At 36.9% G+C, this 20,532-nt stretch overlaps 1 protein-coding gene across 1 annotated transcript in view; it reads right to left on the bottom strand.

Annotated features, from left to right (window-relative positions):
* Positions 1–4,215: 4,215 nt before the first annotated feature.
* Positions 4,216–20,532, bottom strand: part of PARP4 (poly(ADP-ribose) polymerase family member 4) — a 133,642-nt gene continuing 117,325 nt past the window's right edge. The window contains 3 exon segments of the mRNA XM_044249370.1: positions 4,216–4,331; positions 4,334–4,476; positions 8,575–8,707. Coding sequence (XP_044105305.1) covers positions 4,261–4,331; positions 4,334–4,476; positions 8,575–8,707 — 347 coding nt within the window. The 3' untranslated portion in view covers positions 4,216–4,260.

The following is a 20,532-nucleotide window of genomic DNA, read 5'->3' as shown; positions in this document are numbered from 1 at the left end:
TTGCATTCCCACCAACAGTGTAGGAGGGTTCCCCTTTCTCCACATCCTCGCCAGCATCTGTCATTTCCTGACTTGTTGATTTTAGCCATTCTGACTGGTCTCACTTTGAATCTTAAATAAAATCTTTATTGTAGGGAACTTTCAATTTTTTAAATTTCTTATAAAGTTTAAGTAATCTCTACGCCCAACATGGGGCTCAAACTCACCCTGAAGATCAAGAGTCACAAGCCTTTCTGACTGAGCAAGCCAGGCGCCCCAAGGCACTGTTTCTTTGAATGGTGGACTTAATTTATGAGATTAGCTCTTTTAAATTAACTCTGAGGTTAACTAAAGAATCATCTATGATCCACCAGATCCATTTGGGTGATGGAAGAAAGACAGGTTTCAAAGCATACAGCCAAGAAAGAATTTCTGAGACATCTTTGGTGCAAAAAGTCCGTTTTACTAAAGCACGGGGACAGGACCTGTGGGCAGAGAGCTGCGCTGGGTCATTATGTACTTTCAAGTTGGAAGGTGCTTGGGGATAGCGTAGATTTCTCACAAATTTGGAAGCAAGGTTTCCAGGACCCTGAGAGGGCTAGCTATTGTTGCGAAAAGGTAATTAATTACTCTCTGGTAAAACCCCAGTCAGGAGACCCTTCAGATGTATTTTGCAGGAGTAGAGATGAAGTTTCCAAAGGAATTTTTGTATGTCAAAGTAGACTTACAGGATACTGGAGGGTCGGGCTAAGATTGCCTTTTGCCCTTAGCAAAGTATCAACATCAAGGCAGTTGAATCCCTAGATTCAGTTTCAGACTTGTCAATGGACTGTTAAGTAGTAGGAAATTTAATAATTTTTCTTCTACCTTTGTTTCCCACATCATGGGAGAGGCACATCAGATCTTGAGTGGGCTCATTGATTTATTATTTATTTAGCTTACGAAATGCATCCTATGTACCATCACCATACTAAGTATTAAAAACACAAAGAGCAATAGAGCATAGTATTAAAATTCAGTTGACTAAATTTGAAGATCTTATTGACTTTATTCAACAGTTGGGGCAGCATCCCATCTAGCAAATAGGAACTCCAAAGAAATGCAGAAAAGGACAGGTTTTTCATGACAGAAAGGGCGTAGGGCAAGGAATTTCATAAACAAAAAAGGATTATTTCAGGCAAATGCACTGTTCTTTGGGGAAGGCTGGAGTCTATTAAGAGGATCACCTCACTAGTACTAACAGGAAATTCCAGACTACTAGTTAAGATTATATTCCTAGAAGAGCCCGAAACTGCAGTTAGGTTGGATATCAAGTCTTGCTTTGCAAATGTGGGTGTTGACATAGATAACTTCATTTTGGGCCTGTTGTCTCTTAACAGTCTCTGCCCTCCACAGACTCTTAGTCTATAAAGGAAGACAAACAACAATTCTAATAATTAGATATCTTTTTAAAGTAAGTTTTTAAAAATACTATAATCATATAACATTAGTTGATGGGGAAAGCTCATTTTTTTTTTCAGAAGAATTTCGCTTAACAAGCATAGAAGAAAACATAGAGAATCACAATATTTCATGAAAATAATTCAGGCAGCAAAACCATTAGATGAAAGATTGATGAGGAACTGGCTGCCAAAGTATCTCTTCAGACTGTTGGCTGGTTGTAGGAGAAACAAAACTTCACATTGGAAAACCCAGTGATCAATGTTAGCATTACTAAAAGTAGAACAACCAAACTGTATGCCTCCTATTGATAAAAATATTGATCGTTAACCTATTCAGGGCCTTAGATAGAATTTCCAGTTTACAAGAAATATGGGGAAAGAAAAAAATGGAAACAGTTGGACAAATCCAGAATGTAGGACGTTTCTTTACTAAGTCAATAGCAAAAGAAGAGAGAAGAGAAGACTGTTCTAAATTTATAAAAACTTGGCAAAATATTTTGAATGATGGACTGTATGCTCATTATACTATTTTCTCTACTTTTATGTATTTTTGAAATAAAGTATTTAAGTATATAGATGTTCACTATAAAAATTTTTCACTAATTCAAATATATAAGATAGAAATAAAGTTCCTATTCCTCAAAGGTAACATTTAGAATATGACATGACAGACTTTAATCTCATACAAGTATAAATACCCATTTATATAATTTTTTCTTTTTTTTTTTTTTTAGATTTTATTTATTTATTCGACAGAGAGATCACAAGTAGGCAGAGAGGCAGGCAGAGAGAGAGGAGGAATCAGGCTCCCCGCTGAGCAGAAAGCCCGATGCGGGACTCGATCCTAGGACCCTGAGATCATGACCTGAGCCGAAGGCAGCGGCCCAACCCACTGAGCCACCCAGGCGCCCCCCATTTATATAATTTTTAAATGAGCTCTATTCCACATTGTTCTGCAACTGTAATATATATATATATATATATATATACACACACACACATATATATGCATATATAACTCATGCATGTGCATGTGTCCCTATTTTTGCAAGATGAATTACTAGAAGTGGAATTCCTACTAGTGAAATTCATACTTCAAGGAGGATAGTGATTTAAATTGGGATAAATGCTGCAAAACTTTGTTTTACTAGTATATAGTTCCAGTAACAACATAAGGAAGTCTGTTTATCTTCACACACTCTGCTACTAGGTATTATCAATTGCTGATCCCTTACTCTGATAAAACAAGAAAAGAGTTATCTTCTGTGGTTATGTCAAACAAGCAGACAAGTTCAAGAGCAAGACATGATTGATTTAGCCAGTAAAACCATAACAAGCTATTTTAGATTTAGATGGATTATTATTTATATAAACACCAAGAAGAAGAGTAGTCAAAGATGCCATCTCCTCTTGGTCCTTATCCTACACACCAGGAGGAGCTAGATAATTGCAATGTGAGTTGTGGGACACATCACTGTTGAGGAGCCAATACTAGATGCAGCTAGGAAGATTTTTAGTCTGCAGCTATATTTGGAGTTTATATTGCCTCAGAACTGGGAGGTGATGAGAAATAGAAATAGTCTTGTGTCTGCCTCTCAGGGGGATAGGCAGATGGGAAAAGGCCTCATGGTAGTTACTCACAAGCTTCCCATCCTTTGAGTATTACAAGATGTTCTGCCAAGACTCAATTATAGCTGTAGTTCAAGTCCAGGGAATTAGGAGGGGTCACACATCAGGATAATGGAAGTTACTCAAGATGAAGGCAGGATGGGCAGTAAAAAGGGAAATCCTGAGCCATATGTGGAGGAGGGTGGGTACTGGGCATTTGGCAAATCACAGTAATAAGGACAGGCTAGAGGATAGCTAAAAAACTGTATCTCAAAGAAATCTGTTGTGATGAGCATTGTGTTGGCTAATTGAATTTAAATTTAAAAAAAAGTGAAAACAAAAACAAAGAAACCAAGGTTTTTACATAAAGGTAGAGAGGTAATGGTCTGGAAGTGGTAATGTGGAGGAAGGTAGACAGCGACCTTATAGCTTTCATAAAAAATAACTCAAAATGGATCACAGACCAAAATGTAAAGTGCAAAATTTATAAAACTTCTGTAAGATAACATAGGAAGAAACCTAGATGACTTAAGGATTTTAGAGGCAACACCAAAAGCAAGGTCCATGAAAGACTTGCTTGGGATACCTAGTTTCTCTAAGTGACAAAAAATGTATCAAGGGATCTATAGACTAGGAACCACACCAGGGAGCATGCATAAATGAGGCAAAGGTCTGGATACTCAGGGCCCTGGAAACAGGCTTGCATGCCATGAACACTGACATCTTCCAAAGATCTTGTTTCTCCCCAGCTTTCTAAGTCCAGCTGGGCCAGTTCTCCACTAGAGTCCTTAAAGGGGAGAAGGAAATGAGGCTCTAGGACCAGCCAGATATGCCTCTTATTACCTCAAAACATTTAAACCCAAATCTGTAATATGCAATATTTTGTTACCACTTGCTAGTTTATTAAAATAATCAAGTCTGGGGGCGCCTGGGTGGCTCAGTGGTTAAGACGCTGCCTTCGGCTCAGGTCATGATCTCGGGGTCCTGGGATCCTGCATCAGGCTCTCTGCTCAGCGGGGAGCCTGCTTCCCTCTCTCTCTGCCTGCCTCTCCATCTACTTGTGATTTCTCTCTGTCAAATAAATACATAAAATCTTTAAAAAAAAATAATCAATTCTGTTCCTCATTATTTTAAGTGAGTAACACTTAAAAGTGAATGAAATCATAATTAAACTTCATTATGGGTATCTATTGATATCTTACTATTTTATACGTGGAAGCATGAAAAGTGTTTAAAATACAACTTCAGTTGATTCAGCTTGACTGTAATTAAGAACTCTGTGAAGAGGAGGTGTGGTGTTTATGTTTGGATCCCCAGTAGCTGTTTAGTGGCAGAGTCCCAATCTTGACCCAATTCAAGCCGTTGGCAGATAGATGGATATTGTCCTTCAGTTCTTCTTACCCATTCACTTGCTTTCTTTATTTCTTCAAAAGCCCAGGGAATATTTCTAGATTAGAAATAAACAGTTCCATCAACTTCAGAGCACAATTATATATGAAATATAATATGATACCAAATCCAGCACATAATATCAGACAAGATAATTCTGTCAAAAATTGAGCTATGTAGGGGTACGTGGGTGGCTCAATCATTAAACTTCTGCCTTTGGCTCAGGTCATGATCCCGGGGTCCTGGAATCAACCCCCACATCAGGGTCCCTGCTCCATGGGAAGCCTATTCTCCCTTTCCCACTCCCTTCTGCTTGTGTTCCCTCTCTCACTGTCTCTGTCAAATAAATAAATAGAATCTTTTTTAAAAATTGAGCTATGTAATAAAAGCAATTCTCTCTGACATTTTATGTAAGTTCTATCAGACTGAATCAACACATTTTTTTAATTTTTTTTTTCTGTTTTCTTTTTTTTTTTTTTTCAACACATTTTAAAATATATTATTATACCCACCAAGTTCCAGCTTCCAAATGCTTCACAGACTTCCTTGCTGCCTCCAGGACAACTCAAGCTTTCTCTAGCCTTTATATATTGTGGGTTTTTTTTTTTTTTTTGGTCATCCCCTTTCCATTCTTCTTGATCTAAATCCATCCATTCTTCAAGCAGAAACTCAATACTATTTTACAAACCAGGTTTCTATTTTTCTTTCCTTTTTACTGTACCGGCAATTCTTAATTTGATTAGTTAACAAAATACTTAACACTCACCCATGAAACTGCCATGTATTCTGTCACACAAATCAGGAACAACAGTACTAAACTGTGCATAACATAAAAACTTGGAAGTTTGTGTAGATAAAATGACATCAAGCATTCAAGACTGTCAATATTCAAAAGTCTATTCAAGATTCAGAAAAATTCCAAGATTTTTCATTAATATTAGTTAACTACATCCTCATTTATCTTTCACCTGCTAGAATTTATTAGCAAGCAAGTGGGAACATATACTAAAGTTTAAAAAAAAATTCTAGAATTCTAAAAAAATTCTATCTATGGGAGGGGACTAAAAATTTGGAAAATTCTCTCCATCTTTCTGATTTTTTTTCCCTGTAAACTGGGAAAGAGCCATCAGTATAGTGTAGTGGCTAAGAGCTAGGTTCAAATCCTGACTCTGAAATTACACAATGTTGGCTGTGTGATATGGTGCATCTTTCATGCAACACTGGAAGTCTCCATTTCCTCAATTATGATAATATGAGATCCTTAGGGTTTGTTGTCGGGATTAGCAAAACACATAGATTTCACAGGCTTAACAGTCCCTGTCACAGAGTAGGTAATCAATAAATGTTAGCTGAATATTATGATGACACAAACATACTAAATAGGGAGCATGTCCAAAGTGGTTAAAAGACCTGTTTCCCGGTAATCATTAGTCCCACTTGTAGTTATGAACTACTACAAGCAACAAAACTAGTTTTAAATATTTTCACTAATTCGGGACGCCTGGGTGGCTGAGTTGGTTGGACGACTGCCTTCGGCTCAGGGCGTGATCCTGGAGTCCCGGGATCGAGTCCCACATCAGGCTCCCAGCTCCATGGGGAGTCTGCTTCGCTCTCTGACCTTCTCCTCGCTCATGCTCTCTCTCACTGTCTCTCTCTCTCAAATAAATAAATAAAATCTTTAAAAAAAAAATAAATATTTTCACTAATTCCATTGGTTTTCCTCTAGCTGACCTCTAAACTTTAACTGACCATCTCACTAGTGTGAAGGTTTTGTTCATATACCTTGATGCAATGTGCTACTGTAGTAATGTTATGTGCATCACGAAGCAGAAAAAGACAAAGAAAAGTTATAAATTATATATGCAATAAGCAGGAAATAAAAATTACTTCAAAGTTTGACTTTAATAAGTCAACTTTATTACTTACAAACCTTTTTGCTCTCACAATAACTCATATAGTAAGAACAAAGTGATGGAATATACTTCATTATTTTTGAAAATCTTGGTAAAATACTTAGTGATATTGCAATTAAAAGTAGGTTCAAGTTATTAATACTTGTTTTAATGGCTATCATTGTTGTGATGCCAGACAGGCCAAGAGGGAAGGCTTTATGCCCCTCACCAAGACGGTTTTTGGCTCTTTGAGAGAAAGAATTTAAGAGCAAGCCATGTAGAGAAAGGGACCAAGATTTCTTATGTATACAAGTAAGAAAGGAGCTACTACACAGATAAAGTAGTGGCCTCTCTTTCAGGGGAGGAAGAGGAGCCCTCCCACCACCTTGTCTCTAACAAATGGTTTCATATGGGTTTGTTGTTGTTGTTGTTGTTTTAATAGGTAACCATATAGGGAGGGGGCTTACCTTTTAACTTTGGGTTTAACAGTTACATTGCCAGTTAGTTTTTCCACTGTCCTATAGAGTTGTGGAATTACCCACAGGAGCAATTTTAGGAATGTCCAGTCTTTATGACTTTTACTGATGTTGGGAGTGGGGCCTTATGGTCTTCCATAAACTGAATCTTTTCACCTGTTGACTTTTAGGTTAAGGGTGAGCCTAAAAACCAAAATGGCTTTACTTTGGTCAGCTTGTCTCCTAAGCCTCTCGAGTTCCCTCTGTCTCAGTTGAAAAAGATCTAAATAGAAGAAATGCCTCTTTGGTTGTGTCTGCTAAATCAAATATTAACTTGTCAGTCCTGTCTACTAGTTCTTTGAAGTATTTTTCTTGATATTCACTTAATAAATTCCTATCTTTCTCAAAGATCTCTTTTGGCAAGCTCATGAGAAGGTACTGCTTTTCTTAAAAATGTAAGTACAAATTACCTACAGTAAAATGCTTGATTTATTATTTTCTGAGTTCCAATTTTGTATTTGATGCTATTGGGAATTGAGAACTTAATCAGTCTTTGTAAGAGGGTAAAAATAGGTTTGCTTATTTATTTTAATTTCACCTGTACATATATATCTCTAAGGGACAAGAAGAACTTTTTCTTAAACATGACATTAAAATAGCTATAAGAGATTCTTTAATGTCACAAAATATCCAGGTAATGTTTAAATCTCCCTAATTCTCTCTCTCATTCTCTTTAATAAAAAAGGTTTTGTTCAAGTCAGGATCCAGTGTAGACCTAACATTGCCTTTGGGCCATGTGTCTTTTAATTCATAGTTTCCACCCATCCCCTCGTTTTCCTTTTGCCATTTATTTCCTCACATTCCAGACACTGCTGTTGGTAGTCCATCGCATAATTTAACAATTTCAATCTCTTCTCTCTGGCATCTGGTCTTTATTATGCAAAATATTTATGTAGTTTTAAAGTTAAAAAAGTAAAACAAAGTATATTAGGAGAAACCTTGTCTCCTCTTCCTCCCCTATAAATAATATTTTTATTAGTTTTGCTAGTTTCCCCACTTATCTTGCCTTTTTGAAAAAATCACGAGCTAATTATATAGGTATGTATGTATACGTACATATATGCATATTTTGTGTATATGCACACACATAAGGGGTGAAAATTTGCATGAGGTATGGATGGAGTTTTTTTAAGTAAGAAGGGTATTCACATATGCCTCAAGGCTTCTTGTGTGCCAGAGGTCAGCCCAAGGACTAGGAGCCAGGGCCCCAGAACTGCCTCTCTCTACACTGTCACATTATGACATCAAACTTCAAGTGGTCACAGAACTCTAAATTTGAACCTAGTCTTCAAGAAGTTGTATTTGTCCAGGCAGGACTTTAAATTTGTTTTATTTAAGTTTGTTAGTTTGATTTATAACTTTTAAACACTTAGACATATAGTATGTGTGTTTCCATCTATATTCTTGTGCCAGACCCTGCAATTTTTGGGAACAGACCTAGGCCTAACAATCACATTGTGGATTTTCCAAAAGCACACAGAATCAATATGCCATAGTGAAAAGAATACTAATCCAAAGATCTGAGTTCCGGTGTAAGCTACACTTAAACACTCTGAGCCCTGGTTTTTCACTGAACCAAGAGGCATAAATATTGTGTCTGCCCTGCCTGTGACATAAGAACATAGGCAAGATATTTCCTATGAATAAATTCTCTTTGTTCTTACAATTCCATGTTGCTTCTTACAAATTTTAATTAAGAAATGGTCAGAAATGTAAGTGAATTGCTTAATACTATAATTAAAGCTATACCTGGAAATGGAAGCATCATCCAATTTCATTAGTGATTTGAAGACTATGCCCTTTTGTTCCAACTTGGTGCGAAGAAATTGTAGTACCAGAAATGTGGCAATCAGCTCCAGGAGACACTCTCTTCCTTTTATTCCTAAAAGTGGAAAAACCCTTTTATATTTGGTGGAAACTCTGCATCTCAAACTGTGCCCATTTATAAAAATTCTATTAAAGAATTTCCATACTATTAAACCATAATACATTGGCAGATCATAAAACTCCATAATTCTTTTCAAGATCCTTACCTACCTTGTTATTTAAATAAAAAATGAGGACAAATGGAACAAGTGCCATAGCACCCTGATTGTTAGGAAGGAATATATCCATAGCTTCATTTCTTTGCCCTCTTTAATAAACAGAGATGCATGAAGTTCTTGAAAGAAATTCAGTTTCTAGGCTCCTGCTACAAATAGCTTTGAGGAGTAAACCTAAATGTACAACAGATAAACAACTCATACAGCTGGGTAGGTTAGCGTAGCAAATTATTTCTAGTGATTCGTGCCATTGGAATAAATTCTTAGGCCCAAGATGGAGCTGCTACTACCCAGGGTGCCATGTCAGCAAACCAAAATCTAGATAACTTTTATGTCCCTATAAATACTTTACCTAATCAGAAACACAATGTATCTAGTCAGACAATCCTCCAAAACCAAGCCAACTCTGGGTGCTATACTCACTTCCCTGTTCCTTGACCTTTCTAAATACGGTCAGATACACAACCCCAAGTAATGAACAGAAACCAAGTACTTCTTCCTTGATTCCTGCTTGACTCTTTCTATAAGAGCTTGAAGCCCTGTCCCCTTAACTTTGCAGCTCTCTGGACTCTTAGAATCAACTAAATTGTCTTATTATTTTTAACAGTACCTGCTGGTAATTGGTGTTATACACCTAAACCAAGATATTTTACTATATTATAAAATACCAAAATTGAAAATGAGTGTTTATATATATATTGAGCCAGAAATTAACACATTTTAATTTTCTTAAATGCAACTATGTATTTGAAATCACATCATATAAAAATTAGATTTAAAGTATTGTTATTTTTCCAATCTAACACTTCATGAAACAAAACTTTCAGCATCCATTTTTTTTTAAAGATTTTATTTATTTGGCGCAGAGAGAGAGAGAGAGAGCGAGGGTGAGCACAAGCAGGGAGAGCACCAGGCAGAGAGAGAGAGAGAGAAAAGCAAGCTTCCCACTGAGCAGAGAGCCCAGTGCTATCTGGGGCTCTATCCCAGGAACCTGATCTGAGACGAAGACAGCGACTTAACTGACTGAGCCACCCAGGTGCCCCTTTTAACATCTGTCTTAAGTGGGTTAAGCCACCCAGAACATGCCACTTTCATTTTGAAAAGAAGGCAATCAGGACCCAGAGGACTCAGGAAAAGCACTTTACCTTCCCCTTAACTGTTTAAAAGAAATTAGAAAGGTGGCTTCTATCAGGAAGAGAGCTATTACCAGAGATAAATTTTTTTTTTTTAAAAAAGATTATTTATTTATTTATTTGACAGAGAGACATCACAAGTAGGCAGAGAGGCAGGCAGAGAGAGCGAGAGAGAGGAGGAAGCAGGCTCCCTGTTGAAAAGAGAGCCTGATGCAGGACTCGATCCGAGGAACCTGAGATCATGACCTGAGCCGAAGGCAGCGGATTAACCCACTGAGCCACCCAGGCGCCCCCACCAGAGATAACTTTTTCACCTGAAAAATATATATGCATTGGAAGACAACATCCATTTACCAAGCATTTCCTCCACTCACTTTCCTGTGAATCGCCCCTGCCCCTCCTCCACTTGAAGCCACAGACCTCTCTCCCTTTCCTTAGCTCAGTTTCCCAGCTGCCCTTTGAGTCTCATCCTTGGGGGGGGGGCTCCCTACTGTACAGGTATATATGTGTGTACATAATAAAAATGGTTTGTTTTTCTATTGTTAATCTGTCTTTAATTATAGGGTGTCTCAGCCAAGAAACTAGAAGGGGGGAGAAAAATTATTTTCCTCCCTTGCAATCTTCAACATCATTGAGCTACAGTGAGGTGTCTGCTAGTTTCCGAGGTAAATTATTTTTATTTCCATCTTAGATGTTTGATATGTAGCACAGTTAGTATCACTACAAAATAACCATTTAATGGTTTTTTAAAATTATGAAATATTATTAAGCACACAGAAAAGAGAAATATATGATAGCTGGTCACCTTTTAATATTTCCCCTCATCTGCTTCAAATCTTTATTGATTGATTGATTGATTGATGGAAATTCCTCTCTTCTTTAGAAGAAACGATATGGGGCGCCTGGGTGGCTCAGTGGGTTAAGCCACTGCCTTTGGCTCAGGTGATGATCTCAGGGTCCTGGGATCGAGTCCCGCATCGGGCTCTCTGCTCAGCAGGGAGCCTGCTTCCCTCTCTCTCTCTCTGCCTGCCTCTCTGCCTACTTGTGATTTCTCTCTGTCAAATAAATAAATAAAATCTTAAAAAAAATTAAAAAAAAAAAAGAAGAAGAAACAATATGGGGCACCTTGGTGGCTCAGTGGGTTAAAACCTCTGCCTTCGGCTCAGGTCATGATCCCAGGGTCCTGGGATCGAGCCCCACATCGGGCTCTCTGCTCAGCAGGGAGCCTGCTTCCCCCTCTCTCTCTGCCTGCCTCTCTGCCTACTTGTGATATCTGTCAAATAAATAAATAAAATCTTTAAAAAAAATAGAAGAAACAATAGATTGTAAAGTTGAAGCCATCTTGTATATGTCTTCTGATTCCCACCCCATCTCCCCAGCTTTTCAAAGGTAAACACCATCTGGATTTTGCAATTTACATTCCCATGATGTACTTTGCTTTTGTTGTTTTTGTTTTGCAAGACATGTCCTACTCTTTTCCAAAGGTAGTCTCTACATGTCATGTGTTCTCCCTTGCTTAATCAGTTAAATGTATTTTTCCTCTTTTGTATATACCTTACGTATACATATTTTGTCCCTTTCTCTATCTACATTTTTAAAAAAAGTTTTAAATTCCAATTAGTTAATATACAATGTTGTATTAGTTTCAGGTGTACAATATTGTGATTCAACACTTCCATGTAACACCTGGTTCTCCTCACATGTACACTCCTTAATCCCCATCATCTATTTCCCCTATCCCCCACACACTTCCCCTGTGGTAACCAAGTTTGTTCTCCATAATTAAGAGTCTGTTTCTAGGTTTATCTCTCTGTTTTTTCCCTTTGCCTGTTTGTTTTGTTTCTTAAATTCCACAAATGAGTGAAATCATATGGTATTTGTCTTTCTCTGACTTATTTCACTTAGCATTAATTGTTCCAGCTCCATACATGTCATTGCAAATGGCAAGATTTCATTCTTTTTTAATAGCTGAATAATATTCCATTGTGTTTATATATATCACATCTTCCTTATCTATTCATGTATGTTGCTTTTGAAAGTGATCTTCCGTAGGCTCATTAAACAACATTCAGTGCTTATAATTTTCAATTCATATTTCAAGAAATGCTTAATAAACTTGTGTTAAATTTCTTTTATTTACTTTTTAAGGATTTCTCTCAGATAATTTCTCTAAGTATTTGAAATAAATACTAAGGCTATTTCAAGCTGAGTCCTCTCCTCAATTGATACTTTCTCTCTAAAAACAAAGTAATTTAGAGAACACAAAATATTTGTAAAGACCCAAATACACCTCTTTTTCTGGGAGACAATGGTTTTGGGAAAGAAAACACCACCAAAAACTTGCCTTGTAATAATACACAATTTTTTTTTATAAATACAAAAGGACCTGTGCATAATATGTATATATCTGCACATAAAGCATTAATTTCAGATAATTGAGATAGCCATAACTACTTTAAAAATGACATCATTTTAGGGGTACCTGGGTGGCTCAGTCAGTTAACCATCCAACTATTTTTTTTTAAAGATTTTATTTATTTATTTGACAGAGAAAGATCACAAGCAGGGGTGGGGGGGATGCAGGCTCCCCGCTGAGCAGAGAGCCCTATGTGGGACTCGATCCCAGGACCCTGAGATCATGCCCTGAGCCGAGGGCAGCAGCTTAACCCACTGTGCCACACAGGTGCCCCAACCATCCAACTCTTGATTTTGGTTCAGGTCATGATCTCGGGGTCATGAGATCAAATCCTGCACTGGGCTCTACACTGGGTATGGAGCCTGCTTAAGACTCTCCATCTTTCTCTGTCCCTCCTACCACACCCCCACACCACTGTGCGCTTTCTTTATCAAAGGAAAAAAAAAAGACATCATTTTCTTAATACAGGAAAAGAGAATTAAATACAATTTTAAAATGAAACAACAAAACCAATCCCTTATCTCACAAAGAAAATCAAAAGAGACAAAAGAAAATATGGGGGACTATTTAATTTACTGGGTTCTTCTTCTTCTTCTTCTTTTAGTATTGGATATAAAATCTTAGAGTAACTTTTAAATAATTAGCAACACACAATTTTGTTAAAAACATCATAAACAATAGAATTATAAAATGCATAAATAGTATATTAGAGTCACTTAAGAAGTAAATTGACTGGGTTGTGGACATGGGGAGGGTATGTGCTATGGTGAGTGCTATGAAGTGTATAAACCTGGCAATTCACAGACCTGTACCCCTCGGGCTAATAATACATTATATGTTAATAAAAAATTTTAAAAAAACTAAAAAAGAAGTAAATTGAGAAGTGGAAGGAAAGATAAAAGGGAAATCAAGAAAAGGATAAAAGAGAAAATTGGGCAGAGAGATATAAAAATAAATCAGGGGGAGAAATCAGACATCTTACAACGACAAGTAGAGGAAAATGGCAGAAAACACACATACAGAAAAGTAACATGAATAATATGGAGATATACAGAGTAGTACAGAGAAAATCCATGGGAAAGGCACATCCATAAAAAAAAGCTCACCTGTTGGCACCTCTGATACTGTACTCCCTAGCTTTCCTCTTATTTCTCTGGCCATTCCTCCTTAAGTCTTTGCTGGCTCCCGCTCTGTCTAACCACTAAATAATGGCATGCTCAAGGATGGCCCTAAGCCCTCTTCTCTGTTCTGGCTACACTCTTTATTTAGGAAATATCATACATGCCCATGGTCCATGGCATTAAATAATGACAGTTCTCCCAAAGTCTTTCAATTCTGACCTCTTTCTGAGCTCTAGCCTCATAGAACCAACTAGGTATTTCTTTCTAATATCTGCTAGGAACCTCAAACTTTAAAGTCCAAAGCATAGGGCACCTGGGTGGCTCAGTGGGTTAAGCCGCTGCCTTCGGCTCAGGTGATGATCTCAGTGTCCTGGGATCGAGTCCCGCATCGGGCTCTCTGCTCAGCAGGGAGCCTGCTTCCCCACCCCCCCTGTCTGCCTCTCCGTCTACTTGTGATTTCTCTCTGTCAAATAAATAAATAAAATCTTAAAAAAAAAGTCCAAAGCATAATACAATTAGTATGTTTATAGGCTCAGTCTACCATTGTTTTCCCTTCTCACGCTCAATGCTGAAAATTCCCCTTCTCCTTCGACTGCCCACATCTAATTCATCACCAAAGCCTGATGTTTCTTAAGAATGAATCTCAAGGAGTGCCTGGGTGGCTCAGTGGATTAAAGCCTCTGCCTTCAGCTTGGGTCATGATCCCAGGGTCCTGGGATTGAGCCCCGCATCAGGCTCCCTGCTTGGCAGGGAGCCTGCTTCCCCCTCTCTCTCTGCCTGCCTCTCTGCCGACTTGTGATCTCTCTCTGTCAAATAAACAAATATTTTTTAAAAAAAGAATGAATCTCAAATCTTCCCAAGCATATACTTAAATTTTTTAAAAAATTAAATTTTGAGTAGATGCAACAGGCAATAATGTATCTGTAGGATCTAAATAATATAACAAACACCCAAGTATGAACAACCCACTGTGTATTATTTTTGTTTTAAAAACCTATAGTAAGGGCGCCTGGGTGGCTCAGTGGGTTAAGCCGCTGCCTTTGGCTTGGGTCATGATCTCGGGGTCCTGGGATCGAGTCCCGCATTGGGCTCTCTGCTCGGCGGGGAACCTGCTTCCTCCTCTCTCTCTCTGCCTGCCTCTCTGCCTACTTGTGATCTCTCTGTGTCAAATAAATAAATAAAATCTTTAAAATAAAACATATAGTAAAATACACATAAAATTTATCATTTTAACCATTTTAAAGTCTACAGTTCAGTGCTATTAAGTACATTTACATTGTTGTGCTACTGTCACCACCATCTATCTCTGGAACACTTTTCATTTTGTTAAACAGAAACTTTGTCCCCATTAAATACCAACTCCTACATTCCCTACTCCTCTCAGACCCAGGCAACAACTATTCTACTTTCTGTCTCTATGAAATTGCCTGTTCTTGGTATCTCATAAAAGTGAAATCAAGCAGTATTTGTCTTTTTGTGACTGACTAGTTTCACTTAGCATCATGTTTTTGAGGCTCACCCATGTTGTGGTATGAATCACACTGAATGAATACTTCCTTAAGACTGAATAATACCAATTGTACGTATATATCACATTTTAAAAATATATTTTATTTATTTATTTACTTGAGAGAGATAGAAGTGCACAAGAGAATTCTTCGTACAGAATTTGCAACTTTTCTGCAAGTTTAAAATTACTTCAAAATAAAAAGTAAAAAACAAACAAAATCTTTCTCATCCTAAAATCATAAAGATTTTTTTCCAGTATTTTCTTCCAAAAGCATTATTGTTTGTCTTTCACACTTAAGTCTTCAATTTTTGAAGTATGGTAATGAGGTAAAGGTTCAAACTGTACTTTTTTCCTTATTGTCTGATTGTCCTATCATCTTTTCACCATTAAAAAAAAATTAGAACCATCCTAATGGGTATGAAGTAGTACTTCACTATAGTTTTTATTTTCATTTCCTTGACAACTAATGAGTCTGAGAGAAATATTTATTCAAATCCTTTGACTATTTTTAATTGCATTATTTGTCTTTTTATTACTGAATTATAATAGTTCTTTATATATTCTAGATACCAGTCCCTTATCAGATACATGATTTGCAAATATTTTCTCCCATTCTTTGTGCTTTTCATTTTTCAATTGCACACAAAACTTAAAAAGCTTTGTATTGAGGCATAATTGACATATAACATAATTTAAATTTGATCAAGTTTAGTTTGTCTATTTTCCTTTTGTGCTTTTGGTGTCAAGAGATCATTGCCTAATCAAAGGTCATGAAGATTTACTTCTGTTTTCTTCTAAGAGTTGCATAGTTTAACTCTCATATTTGTAAAGAAGAGATCCAATTTCACACTCTTGCATATAGATATCCAATTGTCCCAGCATCAGTTGTTTGTTGAAAAGACAGTTCTTGGGGCACCTGGGTGGCTCAGTGGGTTAAAACCTCTGCCTCCAGGGGCGCCTGGGTGGCTCAGTGGGTTGGGCCGCTGCCTTCGGCTCAGGTCATGATCTCGGGGTCCTGGGATCGAGTCCCGCATCGGGCTCTCTGCTCAGCGGGGAGCCTGCTTCCTCCTCGCTCTCTGCCTGCCTCTCTGCCTACGTAATCTCTCTCTGTCAAATAAATAAATAAAATATTAAAAAAAAAAAAACCTCTGCCTCCAGCTCAGGTCATGGTCCCAGGGTCCTGGGATTGAGCCCCTGCATTGGGCTCTCTGCTCAGTGGGAAGCCGGCTTCCTCCTCTCTCTTTCTCTCTGCCTGCCTCTCCACCTACTTGAGATCTCTGTCTGTCAAATAAATGAATAAAATCTTAAAAAAAAAAAAAAAGAGACCGTTCTTTCCCCATTCAGTTGTCTTGACATCCTTATCAAACAACAATTGATCATAAATGTAAAGGCTTATTTCTGGACTACCAATTCTAGTTCATTGATTCTATTCCATATATCTTTATGCCATTACTACACTGTCTTGATTATGCAGCTTTTCTGTAAGTTTTGAAATTGAGAAGTGTTAATACTCCTATTCTGTTTTTGTTTTTTTCAAGATTGTTTTGGTCACTCCAGGTCTTTATGTTTCCTTATGAATTTTAGGATCAGCTTGTCAATTTCTGCAAGAAAGTAATCTGAGATTTTGATAGGGAGTGGATTGAATCTGTAGATCATCTGGGGCAGTACTATCATCTTGACAATATCTAGGCTTTCAATCCATGAACATGTGATGTTTTTCCATTTATTGAGATATTTTTTAAAAGATTTTATTTATTTTTTTGACAGACAGAGATCACAAGGAGGCAGAGAGGCCGGCAGAAAGAGTGGAGAAAATAGGCCCCCTGCTGAGCAGAGAGCCTGATGCAGGACTCAATCCCAGGACCCTGAGATCATGACCTGAGCTGAAGGCAGAGGCTTTAAACCCACTGAGCCACTCAGGCACCCCCATTTATTGAGATCTTTTAAAAAACTTTTTTTCATTAATGTCTTATGGTTTTCAGTGTACAAGTCTTGCATATCTTTTGCTCAATTTATTCCTAAGTATTTTATTCTTTTTGATGCTATTGCAATCCCTCTCATATCTTATTAAATTATGCTAACAAAATAAGCTGAAAGGTATTTTCATTTTTTTCCTAAACTCTGCAATATTTTGTGTTAGATTGGTGTTACCTGTTCTTTGAATATTTAGCATAAGATGGGGGTAAAACCATTTCAACTTACTGCTGTTTTCTTTGTCAGAAGGTTTTAAACTAATTTCTTTAATAACTATAGAATGATTCAGGCTTTCTATTTTATCTTTAGCTGGGCGTGGCAAATTAATTTTTTTCTAAAAATTCTTCTAAGTTTTTAGACTTACTGGCATAAGGCTGTTCATAAGTTCTTGTTATGTTTTAAATCTACCATCCTTCTTTATTCCCTTTTATTCTGAGTATTGTTTTTAATGCCTTCTTTCTATCTCTTTCTTGTTCACTCATGCAAGAACTTTGTGATTTTTATTAATCTTTTAAAAAAACACTTCTTTTGGATTTTTTTTCTTTTCTTGTGTGTGTGTGTGTGTGTGTGTGTGTATGTAGGGGGGTTCTGTATACATTTTAGGATTGTTTGTTTTATTTCTGTGAAGAATGCCACTGGAATTTTGATAAGGATTGCACTGAATCTGTAGGTTGCTTTGGCTAGTATGAACATTTTAGCAATATTCCAATCTAAGAGCATGGAGTACCTTTCTTTTTATTTATGTCAGTTCTTTTCCATCAATATCTTATAGTTTTCATATATAAGTCTTTCACCTCCTTGGTTATATTTATTCCTAGGTATTTTATTCTTTCTGATATAATTGTAAATGGGATTATTTTCTTAAAATCTTTTTCTGATAGCTCACTATCAGTGCATAGAAACAAAACTGACTTTGCATACTGACTTTGTATCCTGCAAATTTCCTGAATTTATTAATTCTAACCATTTTTCCTGAAAATTTTTATTAATTTTAACAGTTTTTTGAGTCTTTAGGGTTTTCTACATATACTATTATGTCATTTGCAAATAGTAATAGTTGTACTTCTTCCTTTCTGATTTGATGCCTTTTATTTCTTTTTCTTGCCTAGGACTCCTTTATCACTAAGACCTCCAATACTAGGTTGAATAAAAATGTGGACAGTGGGCATCCTTGTCTTGCTTCTTATCCTAGAGGAAAAGTTTTCTGTTCTTCACTATTGAATATTATGTTAGCTGTGCGCTTGTCAGGTATTATTATGCTGAGGTATATTCCCTCCAAATCCACTTTGTTGAGAGTTTTTTTTTTAAAACATAAATGATAAAAAGAAATTGTCAAATGCTTTTTCTGTATCCACTGAAATGGTCATATAATTTTTTTATCCTTCATTTTGTTAATGGGGTATATTGATTAAATTGCAGATGTTGAACCATCCTTGAATCCCTGGAATAAATCCCACTTGATCATGATACTTTTAATGTATTGTTGAATTTGAGTTTCTAATATTTTGAATTTTTTGCATCTGTAATCATTAGGATATTGACCTGTAATGTTCTTTTCTTGTAGTCTCTCTGTCTGGTTTTTGTATCAGACGAATGGTGGCCTCATAAAATGAGTTTGGAAGTGTTCCTTCCTCTTCTACATTTTGGAAGAGTTTGAGAAGGATTGGTGCTAATTCTTTAAGTGTTTGGTACAATTCACAGTGATCTGAACTTTTGTTTGCTGGGAAGTTTTTGGTTACTGATTCAATCTCCTTACTAGTAATGAGTCTGTTCAATTTTTCTATTTCTTCATGATTCAGTCTTGATAGGTTGTATGTTTCTAGGAATTTATCCATTTGCTCTAACTTGTCTAATATGTTTGCATATAATTTTTCATAGTAGTTTCTTATGACCCTTTAGATTTCTGTGGCATCGACAGCAATGTCTCTTTCATTTCTGATTTTCTCTATTTTATCTTGGTGAATCTAGCTGAAGATTTATCTATTTTGTTTATCTTTTAAAAATAGCTCTTGTTTCGGGGCGCCTGGGTGGCTCAGTGGGTTAAGCCGCTGCCTTCGGCTCAGGTCATGATCTCGGGGTCCTGGTATTGAGTCCCGCATCGGGCTCTCTGCTCAGCAGGGAGCCTGCTTCCCTCTCTCTCTCTCTCTCTCTCTCTCTCTGCGCCTGCCTCTCTGTCTACTTGTGATCTCTCTCTGTCAAATAAGTAAATAAAATATTTAAAAAAAAATAGCTCTTGTTTCATTGGTCATTTCTATTGTCCTTTTAGTCTCTAATTCATTTATTTCCACTCTGAACTTTGTTACTTTCTTCCTTCTACTAACTTTGGGTTTAGTTTGTCTATTCTTAGTTCCTTGCAGTGTAAAGTTAGGTTATTTAGTTGAGATCTTTCATTTATTGCTATAAACTCCTCCTTTGAGTTACTTCTGCCACAGCCCATGTTTTGGTATATTAATTTCCACTTTCATTCACTTAAGTATTTTTTAATTTCTCTTTTGATTTCTTCTTTGTTCAGTAACAGGTTGTTTAACCTCCACATATTTGTAAATTTTCCAGTTTTCTTATATCCTCTAGGACTATTATAGTTCTACATTTAGGTCTATGTTCCATTTCAAATTAATTTTTAAAAAATATTTTATTTATTTGACACAGAGAAAGAGAAAGAGAAAGAGGGAGAGAGAGAGAACAAGCAGGGGGAGCAGCAGACAGAGGGAGAAGGAAAAGCAGGTTCCTTGCTGAGCAGGGAGCCTGATTAGGTGCTTGATCCCAGGATCCTGGGGTCATGACCTCAGCTGAAGGCAGATGCTTAACTAAATGAGCCACCCAGGTGCCCCTTAAATTAATTTTTGAGTATGGCATGAAGGAAGGGTTGAGGTTTTTTTCCTTCCATTTACAAATCCAATTTTTCTAAGATCAGTTTTGAAAACTCTTCCTTTCCCATTAATTTCATTGGTTTCTTTGAAGAAAATCAATGGACTAAATATGCAGGTCTCTACCTGGACTTTCTATTGTGTTCCATTAGTCTACTTATCTATTTTTATGTCAGTATCATACTGGCTAGTCTTACATTTGTGTACTTCTACTGTCGTTTTCTACCACGAGATTATCTTGATTATTCTAAGGGTTTTTGTATTTTCATATAAATTCTAAAATCAGTTTGTCTGTTTGTATAAAAATGTCCCCTGGGATTGCAGTGACTCTCCTTCTGGGCTCTTCTGTTCCTTTGATCTATTTGTCTATATTGTTATCAATACCATACTGTCTTGATTACTGTAACTTTATAGTAAGTCTTGAAGTTGTGGATGCCTGTGTGGCTCAGTTTGTTAAGCGACTGCCTTCGGCTCAGGTCATGATCCTGTAGTCCTGGCATCAAGTCCCAGATCGGGCTCCCTGCTTGACAGGAAGTCTGCTTCTCCTGCTGACCTCTCTCCTCTCAAGCTCTCTCTCTCTCACTCTCAAATAATAAACAAATAAATAAATAAATAAATAAAATCTTTTAAAAAAAAGTCTTGAA

Source organism: Neovison vison, chromosome 5 (genome assembly GCF_020171115.1).
Source record: "Neovison vison isolate M4711 chromosome 5, ASM_NN_V1, whole genome shotgun sequence".
In the NCBI taxonomy this organism is placed as follows: Eukaryota; Metazoa; Chordata; class Mammalia; order Carnivora; family Mustelidae; genus Neogale; species Neogale vison.
Note: the sequence above shows the minus strand (reverse complement) of the source record. Positions and strands in the feature narration are given on the sequence as shown.